Source organism: Caenorhabditis remanei, chromosome IV (genome assembly GCF_010183535.1).
Source record: "Caenorhabditis remanei strain PX506 chromosome IV, whole genome shotgun sequence".
Lineage (NCBI taxonomy): Eukaryota > Metazoa > Nematoda > Chromadorea > Rhabditida > Rhabditidae > Caenorhabditis > Caenorhabditis remanei.
Genome location: NC_071331.1, coordinates 25,369,579 through 25,385,512, shown reverse-complemented (window position 1 = coordinate 25,385,512; position 15,934 = coordinate 25,369,579). Strand labels below are relative to the sequence as shown.

General features: G+C 39.2%; 9 protein-coding genes across 9 annotated transcripts; 5 read left to right on the top strand and 4 right to left on the bottom strand.

Moving 5' to 3' along the window:
- Window positions 1-1,466: 1,466 nt before the first annotated feature.
- GCK72_016290 (uncharacterized protein) lies at window positions 1,467-6,322 on the top strand (the record flags this gene model as incomplete). Its single annotated transcript, XM_003098827.2, has 7 exons — window positions 1,467-1,594; window positions 2,438-2,509; window positions 2,611-3,043; window positions 4,967-5,110; window positions 5,540-5,810; window positions 5,858-6,046; window positions 6,093-6,322. 7 exons carry the CDS (start codon window positions 1,467-1,469, stop codon window positions 6,320-6,322), a joined length of 1,467 nt encoding a protein of 488 aa, XP_003098875.2.
- On the bottom strand, window positions 3,376-3,858 carry GCK72_016292 (uncharacterized protein; the record flags this gene model as incomplete). The annotated part of the gene is made up of 2 exons (XM_053731431.1): window positions 3,376-3,743; window positions 3,795-3,858. 2 exons carry the CDS (start codon window positions 3,856-3,858, stop codon window positions 3,376-3,378), a joined length of 432 nt encoding a protein of 143 aa, XP_053586203.1.
- Window positions 4,508-4,881, bottom strand: GCK72_016291 (uncharacterized protein; the record flags this gene model as incomplete). The annotated part of the gene is made up of 2 exons (XM_003090968.2): window positions 4,508-4,773; window positions 4,821-4,881. The coding sequence occupies 2 exons, from the start codon at window positions 4,879-4,881 to the stop codon at window positions 4,508-4,510; spliced, it is 327 nt and encodes a 108-aa protein (XP_003091016.2).
- Window positions 6,075-6,860, bottom strand: GCK72_016289 (uncharacterized protein; the record flags this gene model as incomplete). Its single annotated transcript, XM_053731430.1, has 2 exons — window positions 6,075-6,351; window positions 6,754-6,860. The coding sequence occupies 2 exons, from the start codon at window positions 6,858-6,860 to the stop codon at window positions 6,075-6,077; spliced, it is 384 nt and encodes a 127-aa protein (XP_053586202.1).
- A 346-nt stretch (window positions 6,861-7,206) lies between these two features.
- Window positions 7,207-7,548, top strand: GCK72_016288 (uncharacterized protein; the record flags this gene model as incomplete). Its single annotated transcript, XM_053731429.1, has 2 exons — window positions 7,207-7,279; window positions 7,325-7,548. The coding sequence occupies 2 exons, from the start codon at window positions 7,207-7,209 to the stop codon at window positions 7,546-7,548; spliced, it is 297 nt and encodes a 98-aa protein (XP_053586201.1).
- Window positions 7,549-7,946: 398 nt separating this feature from the next.
- GCK72_016287 (uncharacterized protein) lies at window positions 7,947-8,212 on the top strand (the record flags this gene model as incomplete). The annotated part of the gene is made up of 2 exons (XM_053731428.1): window positions 7,947-8,019; window positions 8,073-8,212. 2 exons carry the CDS (start codon window positions 7,947-7,949, stop codon window positions 8,210-8,212), a joined length of 213 nt encoding a protein of 70 aa, XP_053586200.1.
- Window positions 8,213-9,769: 1,557 nt separating this feature from the next.
- GCK72_016286 (uncharacterized protein) lies at window positions 9,770-10,107 on the top strand (the record flags this gene model as incomplete). The annotated part of the gene is made up of 2 exons (XM_053731427.1): window positions 9,770-9,833; window positions 9,884-10,107. The coding sequence occupies 2 exons, from the start codon at window positions 9,770-9,772 to the stop codon at window positions 10,105-10,107; spliced, it is 288 nt and encodes a 95-aa protein (XP_053586199.1).
- Window positions 10,108-10,329: 222 nt separating this feature from the next.
- GCK72_016284 (uncharacterized protein) lies at window positions 10,330-12,386 on the bottom strand (the record flags this gene model as incomplete). The annotated part of the gene is made up of 3 exons (XM_003090969.2): window positions 10,330-10,502; window positions 11,478-11,767; window positions 12,112-12,386. The coding sequence occupies 3 exons, from the start codon at window positions 12,384-12,386 to the stop codon at window positions 10,330-10,332; spliced, it is 738 nt and encodes a 245-aa protein (XP_003091017.2).
- GCK72_016285 (uncharacterized protein) lies at window positions 10,336-11,444 on the top strand (the record flags this gene model as incomplete). The annotated part of the gene is made up of 3 exons (XM_053731426.1): window positions 10,336-10,461; window positions 10,693-10,777; window positions 11,197-11,444. The coding sequence occupies 3 exons, from the start codon at window positions 10,336-10,338 to the stop codon at window positions 11,442-11,444; spliced, it is 459 nt and encodes a 152-aa protein (XP_053586198.1).
- Window positions 12,387-15,934: the final 3,548 nt, after the last annotated feature.

Here is a 15,934-nt window from a genome sequence, read left to right as displayed (position 1 = left end):
CCTTTGACTCATTTTTCGTGGATTTCTCTCTCTAGAAATCAGCTACACTTCTGTCTGTTTATCTGTTTGTCCTCACGCAGCCACACATTTTTTGATCTGCCTCTTTCACAACAACACAGAAAACTTAATGAAAAAGTGACGCCATTCTTCCTTCTTTTTTTCATTTTCTTCGATTCGCTGGCAGCCCACTCCAACTTTGACATGATTAGCACAAACTAAATTAAGCTTAGGCATAGCTGCCGGGTTTTCCGGGAATTCTTTGGTGGTATGAAGTAAGACATGCCGGCTTGTGAAAATGTTCTTTGCAAAAACTGTAGGTCTATCACATAACTCTTATCATAGTTAAACTGTTCAAAGACTATATTTTTGTAGTTGATATTTTTGATAGCTATTGAAGTTGGTGAGATATGAGATTGGCAGAAATGCTATTTTGATAGCTATTAAAAAATTGTCGCGAACGATTGTTATCGGTGTTTTGACTGAAAAAATAGATGAATTTTATTTTCAACGCGTGTACTGCGGCTTTACACTTTCAGAACAGTATTTTCTAGTTTTTTTAGTTGAACATTTATTTTTTAGTTCATCCTTCAAAGTCTTCTACGTTTCCATAAATACACTTTTCAGTCTTCTATCTTTTCCAAGGTTTTTTATTTCTTTGTCAATTTAGCTTAAAAACCCATTTGACTCGGTTCTAGTCTATTAAAAAGTATTTTAGCTAAATTTGGTTTTTTAGTTTACTGATGTCTGAGATTGCTAAATGTGTTATAAGTATTATCTCCAGATGTTCCTTTAAAATTGAGGCTGAACACTATAAGACTTTTGTTTTCTTAACTCCAAATTTGACATTTTCGACCAGTAAACGTTATCGAACCGTATTCGCTTTTCTACCGAATCCTCACCTAAATATAAGAAAATTCAAACTTTTCGCATCCAGAACCGTTTCGAACTATTTAAAATAAAATTCCTGCGGTATTAAGCTCTTGTTTTAACCTCCAACCCCATCTCTCTCCGAATTTCTCAAAACCAAAAGATCCAAAATCTCTTTCTTTCCCATGAAGTCTGGTTTCCTTCCCTTGGGGGGTCCCTTCCTTCTTTTCAAAAGAAGAGTTCGTGGAAAAAGTGTTGTGCTTTTTCGAACTCTCTGCTTCTCTCCATCTCTTTCTCTATCTCCGTTATTCCTTAGACCTCCTCCAGACACATTTCTTTTTTTCTATTCCCCCCCTCCTTCTTACTTTTTCTGTTTCCTTCTTTTATTCAAAACATTCACATTTCATGAATGTTTATTTTTTCTTTCTAGTTTTTTCTGTGACCTCCTAAACTAAAGAAAACCAATTAAAGGGTCAAAAATTGAGTTAGAGGTCCCCGGGGAAATTTAGACATTTTCAAACTCTAATTTTTTTAAACCGAAAAAATTTGCGTTGCTCTTTGCTATCTTCTTTTCCATTTTTTCCAATTTTCCAGAGAAAATGAATTTCTTCAAGCGAAAATTCTCGTTTTCCGAGGATGAGGGTGAGCCAATGGATGATGTCAACACGGGGCCACCGAGCTCGTTCTCGTTTCAATCGATAGCGAATAAGGTGTCGAATACGATTAGGTGGGTGTTTTTTTAATGGTTAAAAATCTTGAAAGTTCAGATCAGAAGAAAACTTAGTCATCCAACAGTCAAACATTATATGCGAACTGATAACTGTTTAGGAAATACTTTGATGACAACTTACTCATCAATAACTGTTTCGGAAGGTCAATTAAGGAGTGTTGCTCCTCGTGGGTTCCTAGGCCACGACTGCATGTAGTCAGGCCATCGAATAAAAGTAAATACTACTTCGACCAAGAAAGAAATGAAATCTTATTTTATGTTTTGTAGTTTCTTAAACATGATTGTTACACAATCTTGTTAGACAATCAGAATGTTCAAAGAACAACTGAAAGGCCATGAAATAGATAAAAAATCTGGTCAACTATCAAAATATGACACTTTTCAATTCTTTTCAAAATTTATGTCATTTTCTATAGTATTTTCCCTCGCCCGTCGCCCTTTTCACCCAACCCACTTCAAATTGAGAATCTCTCTTGGTTTTTTTTCACAATTCTAAAAGCATTCATTAAAATTGTAGTGGCTCTCTTAGTAAGACGAGAACAAATCGTGGGAATAAACAAAGAGAAAAAGAAAAATTTGAATTCGAAAATGTGCCAATTTCTATGGAAACCGAGAGTAGAAATTGTGGGGTAGTCTGCTGGTGGCACATGTGATTTTCTTCATTTTTCTTCATTTTTATATAGATTTTTGACTCTGTTGACTGAAGTATTAAGAAAAGCTGCTGCAGATGAAAACTAGGTTAGTCTCAGTAGATAAAAGCTGCTGAAAATTTAAGAAATGTCAAGATAAAATAATGAAAAGCCATTTTCTGTCATATTCTTATAAACTTTCTATTTTCAGTGCCCCCACATCGCCTGCCAAGAGTAGAGAGTCACTTGCAGCTGCACTGGAGAGATCACTCAACCACGACAGGTTTGTTCTCTTTCTTTTAGAAATGTTGTATTTAATAAGCTGAAAATCTCAAAAAACCAACTCTTCCAACGCTCTATTTCCCAACTGATCTCGATTTCCAGAAGTCGTGGAGAGCCCCTTATGAAAGATGCGAAAGTCCTACTCGTCATCGACTCCCACCACGTGGATTGGTCCAAATACTTTCGAACCCACACTGAATTCGCTATCCGAGTGGAACAAGGAGACATCGATGAGTTGGATGTGATGTGCACTGAAAAGTCGTGTTCAGTGGAGCTCAACCAGCCGGGAAAAGATATTCGAGTCTTCACACCGTCAGCAGTTTTCTTGGGAGCCGGAGCGACACGGTGTGCTCAGTTGAAGACGATCACCAGGGCGTTTATAGCGGCTCATATTCCGTTCTTGAACTCTCATACGTCTGCTGTCGCGTTTTTGGATAAGAATAATTTGAAAAAGCAGTTGAAGAAGATCACGCTGTCGGATGGGGCATCGATACCGATGTTGCCGATTGTGCACTACCCGCATTTTCATAAATTTGTGAGTTGTACATTTTGTTATGGGAAGAGGTATTGGCACTACACGCTTATTACAAAAAGTCACATTTTTCAAGGAAATTTTGGTGGAGCGCAGTTGTAAGATCTGTGCCGAGCTAATACGTGGGAAAAAGTTATATTATGTCGTTGTCTGCGCGTACTTTACTGCTTTTAAGTTGAAAACTTTAATTCTGATCGTGTTTTCTCTGAAAGTCGTTCTGACATCTTCTAACTTTTTTCTGATTTATCTGTTTAGTTATTATTTGTCTCAATACGTTTTCATACTTCAAAAAACAAGCAACAACAATATTTATTGATCCCAAACAGAACAAAAAGTTAATTCTTCGGTTTAGCAGTTGTCATCACACCATATGAAATAGCCGTTTGCTCCGCCCAAAACTTGGCCGATTCCAGAGCGTGTTGTTCATCTCTACGTTCCCTCACTGCTCTCAATATCTCCGTGATATAGACGACAATAATATCATGTTGATCATCCGGAAAAGATTCAGCCAAATCCCAGTTCTCTTTTCTCAGTCTAGTGTTCTCTTTTTTGTAAATTGTTTTATTCCCAGTTCTCTCCGCCTCATTGTAAGCTTTTATCAGACCTTTCAGCATGTTACGAAAGCTTTCGTTGATTTTATCCAAGTATTCCTTCTTTACTCCTACCGACAACAGTACTTTGTCGTGCACCTCAGCTGGCCTGTCTTAAATTTTTAGATATGTTTTAGCTGTCGCACCTTTGACGCGGAACTTACAGACATCCTCAAATAAGCAGATAACGAGTGCGAAAGTAGAGCAGAGAATCAGTCCACGTATCATTTTTTGTTGTGAAAGTGAGATGGAGGTGTAAGGACAAGATTTTATATAAGAAAAAATGAGGAAAATTGAAAACGGGACAATAAAATTGCACCGAAAATTAAACGTTGCGCGGAGGTTGTAAAGTTGTTTTCGATTGATTCATTTTTAGCAAAGTTTGCAGAAAAATAAATCATACTTGCAAACCGGGCCGGGGCGTAGCTCGCTAAAAACGCAATATCATTAGCTTGAAATATACCAAGATGTAGATCTCGGCGAGATCTATATTTGTGACCTACAACGGGCCAGATGTCGGGTCGTGGGCCGGGCTTGAATGGCTTTTCTGACCATTTTTGCGTTTTTGGCACTTTTTCCCGAACTGCGGCACATTAACGATTTGTCATCCGGCCTCGTCGTATGTCACGGATATATAACTCGTCGAGATCTATATTTTGGTATATTTTTCAGCACATAAAATTGTGTTTTAAGCGATTAACGCGCCTGCCCGTGGCGGCGCTTGCAAATATGATCTTTAGAGCTCACCGCCAGCTTTCCAAAGGTATGTATCAGCTCGGACAACTTCAACTATTTGAGTTTTACCAACTACATGAAAACGTTTATAAAACTTTATAAATTAAAACATCGATCAACAAAAATAGTTATTATCCATAAATCAGAAAGCAGCCAAATGCTCATTCACATATTTCGAATAAATCTCCTCCTGATCCTCCGGCAGTTTTGAGAAAAACTCGGTATTCAAATCGTGTTGTCTTTCACTCATCGCCTCCACTATTCCTTTCTTTTGGAGTACCTTTTCGACCAATTCTGCTGCCGCCATTTCTTTGTGATAATTATGCCAATACTCGTTAATTTGATCCAAAGTCTTCTGCTTCAGTCCAAGAGCCAAAAGGTCCGCATCCACTTTTTCCTCGGATAATTCTGAAAACAAACCAGTACTATTTTATCTTTAAAACTTTGAAAATCACTTGGTTTGTCAGCCAGGACACGAATAGCCAAGAGGGTTGCAAGAAGGAACAAAAATTTCATCGTTTTACTGGAAAGTTGACGGGCGGTGCAGTTTAAATATAGGAATATCACTATAAAATTGCGAACCTATAACTTTGTTTTCCAGCATCAAGGTCAGGCGTCAACGTACCCGATGATTGTGTCAGTCAACGAGGGATTTCGGGGAATCGGAAAAATCAAAGTGAACAATCATGAGGAGTTGTGTGATGTGGAGGGGATGTTGCAGATCATGACGAAGGGAGATACGGAGGTGAGTTGGGAAACTAAATGATTTAGAATAGATTTACGTTGTCAAGAAGTCGATTTACGAGGCCTATGGTTGCTTGCCGCTGCTGGATGCTGATTTACGGGGTCATGTGTAGATTTACGGGGAGCTGAACAAGTTAAGGATAGATTTACGGAGGCTATCGATTTACGGAGGGTAGAATTACACAGCTAACCGGGAATTTACTAAGACGTGGGAGTAGATTCATAAGGTCTTGGGCAATCTAAAGCGCCGAGGGATAGATTTTCAGGGTGTAGACGTAGTTTTAAGGAGCCCATAGTAATTAGACTCACCTAAATGCCAAATTACGCGGTTAGATAATTTGAGCATTGGAATAGATTTACCGAGTGCTGGGGGTAGGGGATTAGCTTAAAGGGTAAATCGTGTAGTCCTCACCCTTCCTTCTATTTCCAGGTAGAAGTGCAACCCTTCGTCGATGCCAAATACGATCTACACATCCAAAAAATTGGTCATGAATACAAAACATTCATCCGTCGTGGAATCTGCAAACACTGGAAGAGCAACGTCGGATCAAGCGTCCTCGAACAAATCGCCACCTGTGAACGCCATAAGAAATATCTGAAAGCCATCACGGATCATGTCGGTGCTATGCAAATTTGCTCTATTGACATCTTGGTGTCAAAAGAGGGACGGGAGTTTGTACATGATGTTAACGATGTTATAGGTAAGATTGAGGTGTGTAGGACATCTGGACATAAGAAATTCTTACAGCATACTTTGGAGAGTCCGCTGAGGACGATAGGAGGGCTGCTAGCATGTTGTTGAGGGCGTTGGTAGCGCCCAGGGTGACTGCCACGTCACCAGTTGAAAATGGAGCTCATGGACATGGAAATGTGCATACGCAACCACATCATGAAGTGACTTCGCCCACATCGTCATCTGCTAATGGCCACCACCCAGGTAACCTGAGTAACTATTTTACATACTTCTATAAGATCCTATTTAGCCCCGCCTCCTGGAGTCCCCAACCGCCGTCTTCCTCCCCAACCACCATCCACATCCACATCCTCCCACCATATTCCACGCGGATTTTCTGACAAGATAGAACCACGTCATAAAGATCACTACGATCCACCACCACAGATTCCACGAACCGCGTCGAAAGAGTCGGTATCGTATGTGGATGATACGATGGGACAGTTGAAGAGGACGTTCGCCGGATTCTTTGGGGAATGATTGAGTTTGGATAAGAAGACATGCTTTGCCTGGATTTTTTTGCGGTTTTAACTTATTTATTTTTGAAAATTGGATAGTCAAATAAAGAGATTTTAGCTTTTTCACGGTTTTCAATTCTCTGTCAAACTTCAAAACCTAGTGTCCCAACCTAGTGTCCCAGGAAAGTGGGGCAACCTGTGCCTACATCCTTCACGTTTTTCCAATCGATGCCCAACTAGTGCTCACTGTATCCACTGGGCCGTTTTAAGGCGCACTGTACCAAATTCGTGGGTCACGTGATCCAATCAAAAGTTTCGTTGCCCACCTTTCCCAAAACTACATGAGCTACCTTATGGCAGGTTCAGATTGGCTCCAAATCACTTGTTCTGACAATTCCTGATCTCTTCTGATTGGTTCTTGAGAGATTCTGATCCCTTCTGATTTTTTCTTACTCCTGTCTGATTGGTTCTGACTTCTTCTGACCGGTTCTGATGTCTTCTGATTGCCTCTGATTTCTCCAAATTTTGAAAACTTCGGCTCTGACTTCTTCTGACTTCATTCTGACAGGACTCTGATTTCTTTGGGTAAAAACTTATAAATCGTGAATAGGAATCTAACATATTGTGATTGGTTCGGCGTTTTCTTCTGACTATAAGCAATGAATGGTTAGACGCCTTCTGACTCCGTCTTCATTTCATAAAAACAGCTCTTGACTTCCAGAATCAATGAAAAACCGTCTGACGTCTTCTCACGGTTTCTGACTTCAGTAACCTAAGCTAACTTTTGATATATTTCAAAACTAACCAAACCTGAACCCGTATTCCATAAAACTTTTATAGCCCAACTTTTTTCAGAAACTTTACAACCTATATAACCCGTTCCAAGGCACACAGCTCCAAACAAAAATGTTCAAGCAACTACTCCTTCTACTATCTGTTCTAGTGATAGTCATCACAGCAGACCGGCCACATCCAGAAGGTTTATTTTCAATAGAGCGCGGTTACCCCAATTCAATTTTTTCAGATGCCAAACAAGCCATCGCCGACCTCCAAGCGGCTGGAATAGATAAGAAGTATGCGTTGGAATTGTTTCATATCGAGCACAAAATGAATCAAGGATCGGCAAAGGCTAATGGGGATAAGGAGAAGATTAAGAAGTTGACAGAGGAGTATAATAAAGCAAAGAGTAATTTTGAGAAGAAAATACCGAAGGAACAGTTGGATAAGTTGAAGAAGTTCTTGGCTTGAGATGTTTCATGTTGAGAAATAAAGAATTTATTTTTTAATTCATCCGTTTGAGATCTAATCATGAGTCAGTCATCTGAACTTTGTGCGCCAAACGCACACTAGCCTTGAGTTTTGAGATATGCGTCACCAAATATAGAATGTTGTCGTGTAAAAAATACTGCTACAGTATAACGGGTATCAAATTTTTTAAATTTTTTAAAATTGCATCCACTACCTTTTTTAATGATTTCGGTTTTCCATTCTGCAGAGTCAACGTTGTCGCGTAGAGTAATGCGGCAACAGTATAACAGGGACAACATGCATCAACGTGGTCAACCACCTTTTTTATTGATTTCGGAGTTTTGTGACGCAATTTTTTGTATAAAATCGTTTCCCCGACCTTTGCAACCAAAACGATTATGTTGAAGCAATTTTTTGTATTCCTCGCTATTTATGTGGCATGTTCGATTGCAGAGGAGGAGTTTCATGTCAGTGAGTAATTGGTCTTTAATAAATAAGTACCAAAACTCTTCATTAATTTTTAGCGCCCGCTCAAGCAAAGAAAGAGCTTGCAAAGTTGGGAATGGAGAAGAAGTATATTGACGAATTTGTTGCAATGGACGATGAACATGAGAAGAAATACGCAGAACTTTCCAATGACCCGTTGCACTCAAAAAGGCTCTAGATATGTATAAAAAAAAAGTCGGAGCATTTATGAACAAGCTACCAATGAAACAGCACAGTCTTTTGAACACTTGGTTTGATATGCACGAAGCAGAATTGAATAAAAACCATTGAATAAATATTTGAATCTGTTTTAAATATATTAGTTCAGATTTTTTGAAAATCACATCAAAATCAAAACTAGCAGATGAATGGAACAAATCAAGACATAAGGGGGGAAAATTGTTAGTGAAGCTTTGGACACAGTTTGAATTGTCAAGGTAGCAAAAATTTAAATCGTTACTGGTTCTGACAATTTCTTCTGTTCCTTTTTGATGTCTTCGGATCAGTTTTGACAGCTTCTTACCGTTCTTGATGTTTTCTGAGAGTTAGAAAGCGTAGACAGTCCGACGCTCTAGTTTCTCTGGGTCTCTCTTATATTTCCTTTCTGCAGAGCCAACGTTGACGTGTAGAGTAATGCGGCTACAGTATAACAGGCATAACATGCACCCTCATGGTCAACTACCTTTTTCAACGATTTCGGAGTTTTATGACACTATTGTTTTGTATAAAACCGTTCCCTCGCTCTACCTTTGCAACAAAAGCAATGATGTTAAAGCAGCTTTTCGTATTCCTCGCTATCTACGTGGTATGTTCTTTTTTTTTTTTTTTTTTAATTTATTGACTAAAAAAATAATCAGTACTATACACTAGAGACCTGATCAAGCCTCTCACGAGGCGACAGACCAGGTAGGGGTGGGGGGAACAAATAAAAAATAAAAAATTGAGAATCATAATGGCAAGATAGGATTGGGGGAAGGATTATAAAACCGAACTGTGAAAGTGGTGGTGGAAGAATTTCGAGAAGGATAAATTAAATTAAAGTGACAGACCGTTAAAATGGGAGAGGCGGGTGAGTGAGCAATATAATACATGGGGGTGGGAGAGAGAGAGATCAAACTTATAATCGATTAATGGATTGTACAAGAAGGGAGAAAAATTTACCGGGGGGGGGAGAAATTCAGGGCAATTAGATGTGATGGAATTCCAGATGGGACAGTGGAAGAGAAGAAATCATTTACTTGTGGTCTAATACAAATGAGGGTCATGGGTCGTCGGTTAGAGTTAGACAGTCTGACATAAGAGTGGATTTCAGGAAAATTTCAGGTATTTTATAGAGGAGCATTAACTGAGATTTAAGACGACGGTGACGGAGGGAGTATAAATCAAGAATCTCAAGACGATTTAGATAGGAAGTATAGCGAATGTTACATCTCTGAAGAACTTTCCTGGTGAACGATCGGAGAGGTTTTTCTAGTTTATGAGAGAGAATGCTAGAGGGAGAAGGGGAGTAGACAGCTGAGCAATATTCAAGAACTGGAAGGACGTAGGTGTTGAATAAGTGCTTGTAGAGAGGAAGGGATCGAGATCGGAATGACTTGAGTAGTTGGCTGCAGCGAAGGATAGCTAATGAGGAAGTTTTGGCGATATGGCTATCAAATTTCAAATGAGAGTCTGTTAATAATCCTAAGTCCCGTACTACTGCGGATTCGGTGATGGGGATGGAGTCTATATGGTAATGATGACCCGGGTTTTTGGCACCGAGCCTAATGTTCGATTGCAAAAGAAGTTCATGTCCGTGAGTAATTGGTTTTACATTAATATACATACTGAAAACTCTTTTGATTTCCAGCATCCCCTCAAGCGAAGAAAGAGCTAACAAAGATGGGAATGGAGAAGAAGTATGTCGACGAGTATGCTGCGATGATCGATGAATACGAGAAGAGATACGCAGCACTTAAAAAGGATGAAAATGAATTTCAGGAGAAATTCAAAACATATATGAAGAAGCTGCCATCAAAGCAGATCACTCTTTTGAACAATTGGTTCAATATGCATGCATCAGAATCTAATTGAATAAATATTTGTCCCTGTTTTTAATAAATTGGTATGATAGTCAGAGTTATTAAGGCATATTGCAAAACTTGATGAAACATTTTATAATTAAGAAGTGAAAAGAGGGAAAACATGAAAGATCTCTTGGACACAGAAAAATAAACAGAAAAGAAGGACAGCGATTTCCATTCATCGATATCACCGGATACATGGCACAAATATAGACAATTATAAACAAGGTGACTAGTGATGATAACTCCTGATCAGATCAAAGAAATTTACACACAGATTCTCGAAGCACTTCGGGTTGTGAAGATAGCAAGCATGTCCGGCATCTGGGATCTTTTGGAGTTTGACAGTTGGGAGATTCTTGAGGTTGGCAGCGGCCGTGGGGCCGAGTGAGGTGTCGCGTTCGCCTGGAAATTGTTAAACAGTGAGAATGGAGCCAAAAAATTCAAAAAAGTCCTGTCTAAATTGAAGTTTATCAATCCTGACCTATATACAGTACTCTTCCTAGTTTCCACGTGACCAGCTACCCCTCAAACTAGTTTTAACGATTTCGGAGTTTTATACCATGGTTTCTATGTATAAAACCGTTTCCTTCAGGGTTTGCAGCCGAAAACAATGAAACAACTTTGGGGACTTCTCGCTATTTATGTGGTATGTTCGATTGCACAGGGTTTATATATTGGTGAGTGTTGGTCTTAAGGTTAATAGTCTATTTTAGGTTGGCTTTAGAATATTTATGTATTCAAGGTGGAATTTATCGTGAACACGCGAAAATTGATTCAAGTTGACACGAAAATTATTGAAATAGTTTAAATAAAGTTTTTCCAAAATTCCACTAAAATAAGTCACAATTAACTATCGATGTTAACCTGAAATTATCTTCAACTAGTTGAAAATTGATTTGCCCCTTTTCTCTTATAGTAGGAGAAATATCCATTGAAAACAGTCTCGGAATTTCTAAAAACAAAATCTATCTAGTCTTAACCAGATAAAAACAAATTTACAGTTAGCTTTAACTGATTTCAATTAGGAACTGTGAAAAGAGTGCTAAAATCTCTTTAAAATTTCCAAGAACTATTACTACTGTCTCATTATTTCCAGAACCTACTCAAATACGAAAAGAGCTTTTCGCCATGGGAATGAAGCCTAAATACGTAGAAGAGTACATTGCATTGGAGGCAAAATCACAAAAGGACCAAGTAACCTTTGAAAATGATCCTGCTAAACTCAGGGAAATCAAGCAAGCCAATAAAAAGAAACTCTACAAGTTCATGGATAACTCTCCTGGACAAGAAATGTATTGGCTGGATATTTGGATGGAAAAGAATCATCGTTATAATTTGTTTTGAATTTTTTTTTTTAAATGTTTTGTTGACACTCACCCCATAGCACCAAAGTCGGTACGACATACGACGAGGGGTTCAGAACTTCATGAGTATTCGATGGAGCCACCAGAACCACACAAGAGAGATGTCTACTCGAAGTCATCAGTGGTAACACAAATTGAGCGGACATCGAAGCGGAGACAACCATTACTTGCTTCAGACCCAACGTCTCTATGAAATCCATAAGAAATGTTGGCTTCTGTGGTTGTGACAAGGAAGGACCGCGGGTTTGGCCAGAGCCGGGCAGGTCGATAGCGATTGCTCGGTAGCCGAGGGCGGCGAAGGTTCTGGAATAATGTTTTTATAGGTTTTGGGGTTTACAAGGAAAGTCTTTAAAGACGCGGCTTTCAAATTATTTATAAATTTGGTTATAGATACTTCCGTCTACGGGGAGTTCATTTCTGCAGACAGCATCTGCTAAATGTCTCAGCTCTCAAACTTTTTATATGGTTAAGCTTTATCACATGGAATTACTAATGTTTGGGAGCTCATAACTCGGCTCGGAGAGACATTTAGCTGGTTTTGACTGTTAAAATGGACTCCCCGCAAAGTAGTCGATACAAAAACCTATGACTAAATTTATAGATTGTTTGAAGACTTTAAAGACTTTCATTGTCAGGACTACGGTTACCTCAACAAATCGTTCTCAGTCCATGTCGCCGATGAAAAACTCTGGCCATGCAAGAAAAGTACTGTAGCCTTTGCATAATGAGCGCCCGGCGGTCGTGCCTCCCTTACAAACACAGAATGGGTTCCCATTTCCACTCGACTCTCATCGTACTCCACCAGCTGAGCAAGTTTTCGAGCATTCTCTGGTATGGGGTGGGAGAGATCAGCACGTTCTAGTAGAGAGCCGGAGCCACTGGTTGTTGGGTGGTGGTGCGGCTGGTGGTGGACCAACACCATTTGGTGGGAAGCTGGAAATAGGGATAATGAGTTGAGGGGGAGAGAAGTAAATCAAGAAAGATGAACAAGAAAGATCATGGAAAAAGAGGAGAATTCTAGAAATATTTAGTGGCCTAGCAACTCAAAATTTGGGTTTCTAGGTAACGACTAAAAATAAGACTGCTGCCATGATCTTTTTGATCTGAAGTGCAACTTTTTGAGCCAAGCCATTGTCAAGAACAGTTTTTGGCTTGAATATTTGATTTCTCAATCAGAAATTGAGCATCTCTTGCTGAAAGTTTCGGCCAACCCTCGAACTGCTTTATCTTGAAAAAACTTCAATTTTGACTCAAAAACTGCAGTTTCAGCCAATTTTCACACCAAATAGCTCAAAAAGGCAATTTCTGCTCGATTACAATGCTAATTACCCTACTGCCAAAAAAAAATGGCAAAAATAAGAGTCAGTTGACAAAAAATCACGAAAAAAACGGTCTAAACATGATTTCTTCTACTTTTCCCCCCATTTTCTACTGTCTCCTTTCCTCAACAATGACATAAAAGGCATTGGATAGAAAAAAAGAAGAAAGAATTTGGTCGTCACCCTTTCATATGTATATTCCACCGCCTCATTTTCTTCTTTTTGCTTTGCGCCGCCCGTAAACGGCGCGGTTTTTACGGTCGTTTTAACAGTTTTGGCGGTGGTGGTGTGGAAGAGGAAATTAAATGGGATATGTATGGAAAGTAGTGGAATTTGGTGAAGGATAGAGAAGTAGAACGGAATTTGCATGGTATTGTAGGTAAGAGGCGCGGGACATCCGAATGGACAGAGTCTTGCTAAGGCTGTTTTTCAGATTTTCAAAGACGTCCGGCTTTCGAGATACATAGGCACTAATTATACATAGGCGCTAACATCCGGACAGTATGATTTACAGAGATCCGGATGTCTCACAAAAATTCAACAAAAAACTGAATAGATATCACTTTCGTATCCTATTGCTATTGTGTAATCGGATATTTATGAGATGAAGGAAGGGATGATTATGTAACAGAGGAAAGAAGGATAGAGTGGTGGTCAAGAGACGGAAGGTAGGTAAACAGAGAAGGGGAGATCAAAAAACGAGAGTTGACCATTGAAATACTTTCAACACCAAGCTAACGGATTTTAGACTTCAAAAATACGCTTTAGACGCGCCAGTTTTTGATGGTTTTAATTCAAATTTATATTGGTTGTGTCGAAGAAGTGTTGAGCTACATTTTTGCAATTGACCACTTTTTGATAGCTATTAACCTTAAGGAGATATAAGCGTTAGAAAAAAAGAGGGATACACAGAGAAGCTAGAGTGTCTCGTTGTCTGCGCGCTCTCCGAACTTGCAAGCTTTGTACCTAAAGAACGAGCGGTGATATCAAAAATTGGTCAACTTCAAAAATGTAGCCCTAGGTTCGATTAACATAACAAATATAAGTTTGAACCAATCTCACTGAAAATTGCTTCACTCTAAAACACGTTAAAACACTTAGATCATACATATGGTTAACGCTGCTTAACGGTTGTTCAAATTTAAACTCAACAAAGAACTCGCTAAGTGTCTCCTAATCGTTTTACCGGAAGCCATTTTGTGCTCCGCGCCGGCTGGTAGGCCGGTAGGAGGGAGAACTGAGAAAGAAAGTGAGTACACAGAGACCACTTGACCACTTTTTTGTATGTAATATTGTATCTATGGGATAGAGAGGAGGAGAAGGATCGGATCAAAATTACAAAAGAAAATACAAAAAACTCTAGAAAACTTGTCTGGGGTACCGTTGACGCTCTGGAAGCTCTAGGTCTCTGCCTGCATAAGACAACCGGACAAACCAACGCACAAACAGACATAAATTCTCAAATTCTCTCTTATTTTTTTCTGAAGTTTAGAAACAAAAAGTGGAAAAATGAACGAGTCGATGGGTGACCCGTACACCAACTGTCGCCCTCCTCCTGAACTCCAACCACTGCCTGCTGACACTGCTGGTGGTGTTATTTATTAGTTTTTATTATGACCCTTCTATTCCTCTTCTGTTTCAAGGGGGGACACCATGGATCCGTCGTTGTAAAATAAAGGGGATTAAGAGGGTTCATGGAGAGGAGTAGGAGGGTCCTTGGAATAATAAGGTATGAAAGGAATAAATTATGTAAGGTTAGATGGGGTGCAGACTTCAAATTTGGCTAAAAATAATAGTGCCATACTATGGCAAGCTGTTAATGTGCCACTTTATGGGAACTCAGGTCATGTTAAAATGTATTTAAACAAACTGTAAAAAAAGAGGGAGAAATGAGGAAAAAGTCAAAAATTGAAGGAAAACCAATGAAACATGAGATAACTAATTGCACAAACCATAAACCGCCCGTATTCCGGAAACACCTTCCCTAATTGACAGATGGAAGGAGGGGGAAGCAGAAAAAAGGGAAGAAAGTGATAAGAAAACGAGAAAAATTTCGAAACAGGGCAGGCTGGGGTTAAATGGACGCGTATTGTTAGACATCTTAACCTGCCGATAATCAAACAGTCATTAATGACTCATTAGTTAGGAAATCTAAGGTTTCGCAAAAAAAACATTTTAAGAAGAAACATGAATTCAGGACTTGAGTTAGTTGGTCTATCTACCAAAATGTGCCTGAAATTTTTGAAGAAGGTCAAATTCATCGTACACAGCAATTTTTTTTCAAAATTTGTACTAAAACCCAATGAAACATACATATATGTGCGGCTTAGTCTTTGCTTTGTTGTCAAAAACGATGAATAGTGGGGGAGAAGATGAAAATGATGATGTTTTGACTATAGCGGCTAGGGGAAGAAGGCGAAGAAAAGAAACGAAAAAAGGGGGAAGAATATGAATGGGTGGGAGAGAGAGAGAATAGTACTAAAAGTGAAAATGTCCCGTTAGTCTAAAGAGCGAAATTACATAGTAATGAGTGAGACAGGGGAACGGCGGAAGGGGGAGCTATTAAGATGAGAAGTGGGGTCCAGATGGCTGAATTTTGAAGATTCTGGGATTCTGGTACTCTATCTAGACATTGGGGGCTAGGTATCTGAAATGCGATGACTTGAGCACTTATAATAAAACGATTTGACCAGAAACATATAATCGGCTCAGCATCTTTTATAGTCTCTGCTCAAGGATAACTCAAGGAAAATGTGAAGGCCGCTTTGAAGAATGAAAGACCGGGAGGTCCGTTCTTCAGATTTGTTGGAGGAGGAGGCAAGAACAGAAAAACGGAGAATCGGAACGGAGCATAACATCTGGAGAGGAAATTCAAAGAGCGTGTTTAGAGCGAATAATGAAAATTCGAGGGGTAATTGAAAGAGGTTTAAGGGGTTTGTAAAATTGGATTAAGCTTACTAGGGAAGGTCTTTTATTCAATTTGGAGTTATGGAACATGACCTATCTTATTGAAAAAAGAAATCACGCTTATTCCAAATATATATTCAGTTTTTGCACTCAAAGCCAGGTTTTCTCGAAAACCCAGGAATGCCTTATTCTAGGTATCTTCAGAAGCATGCAATTTTTAGAATTCCGGAATCGGTTCACATGA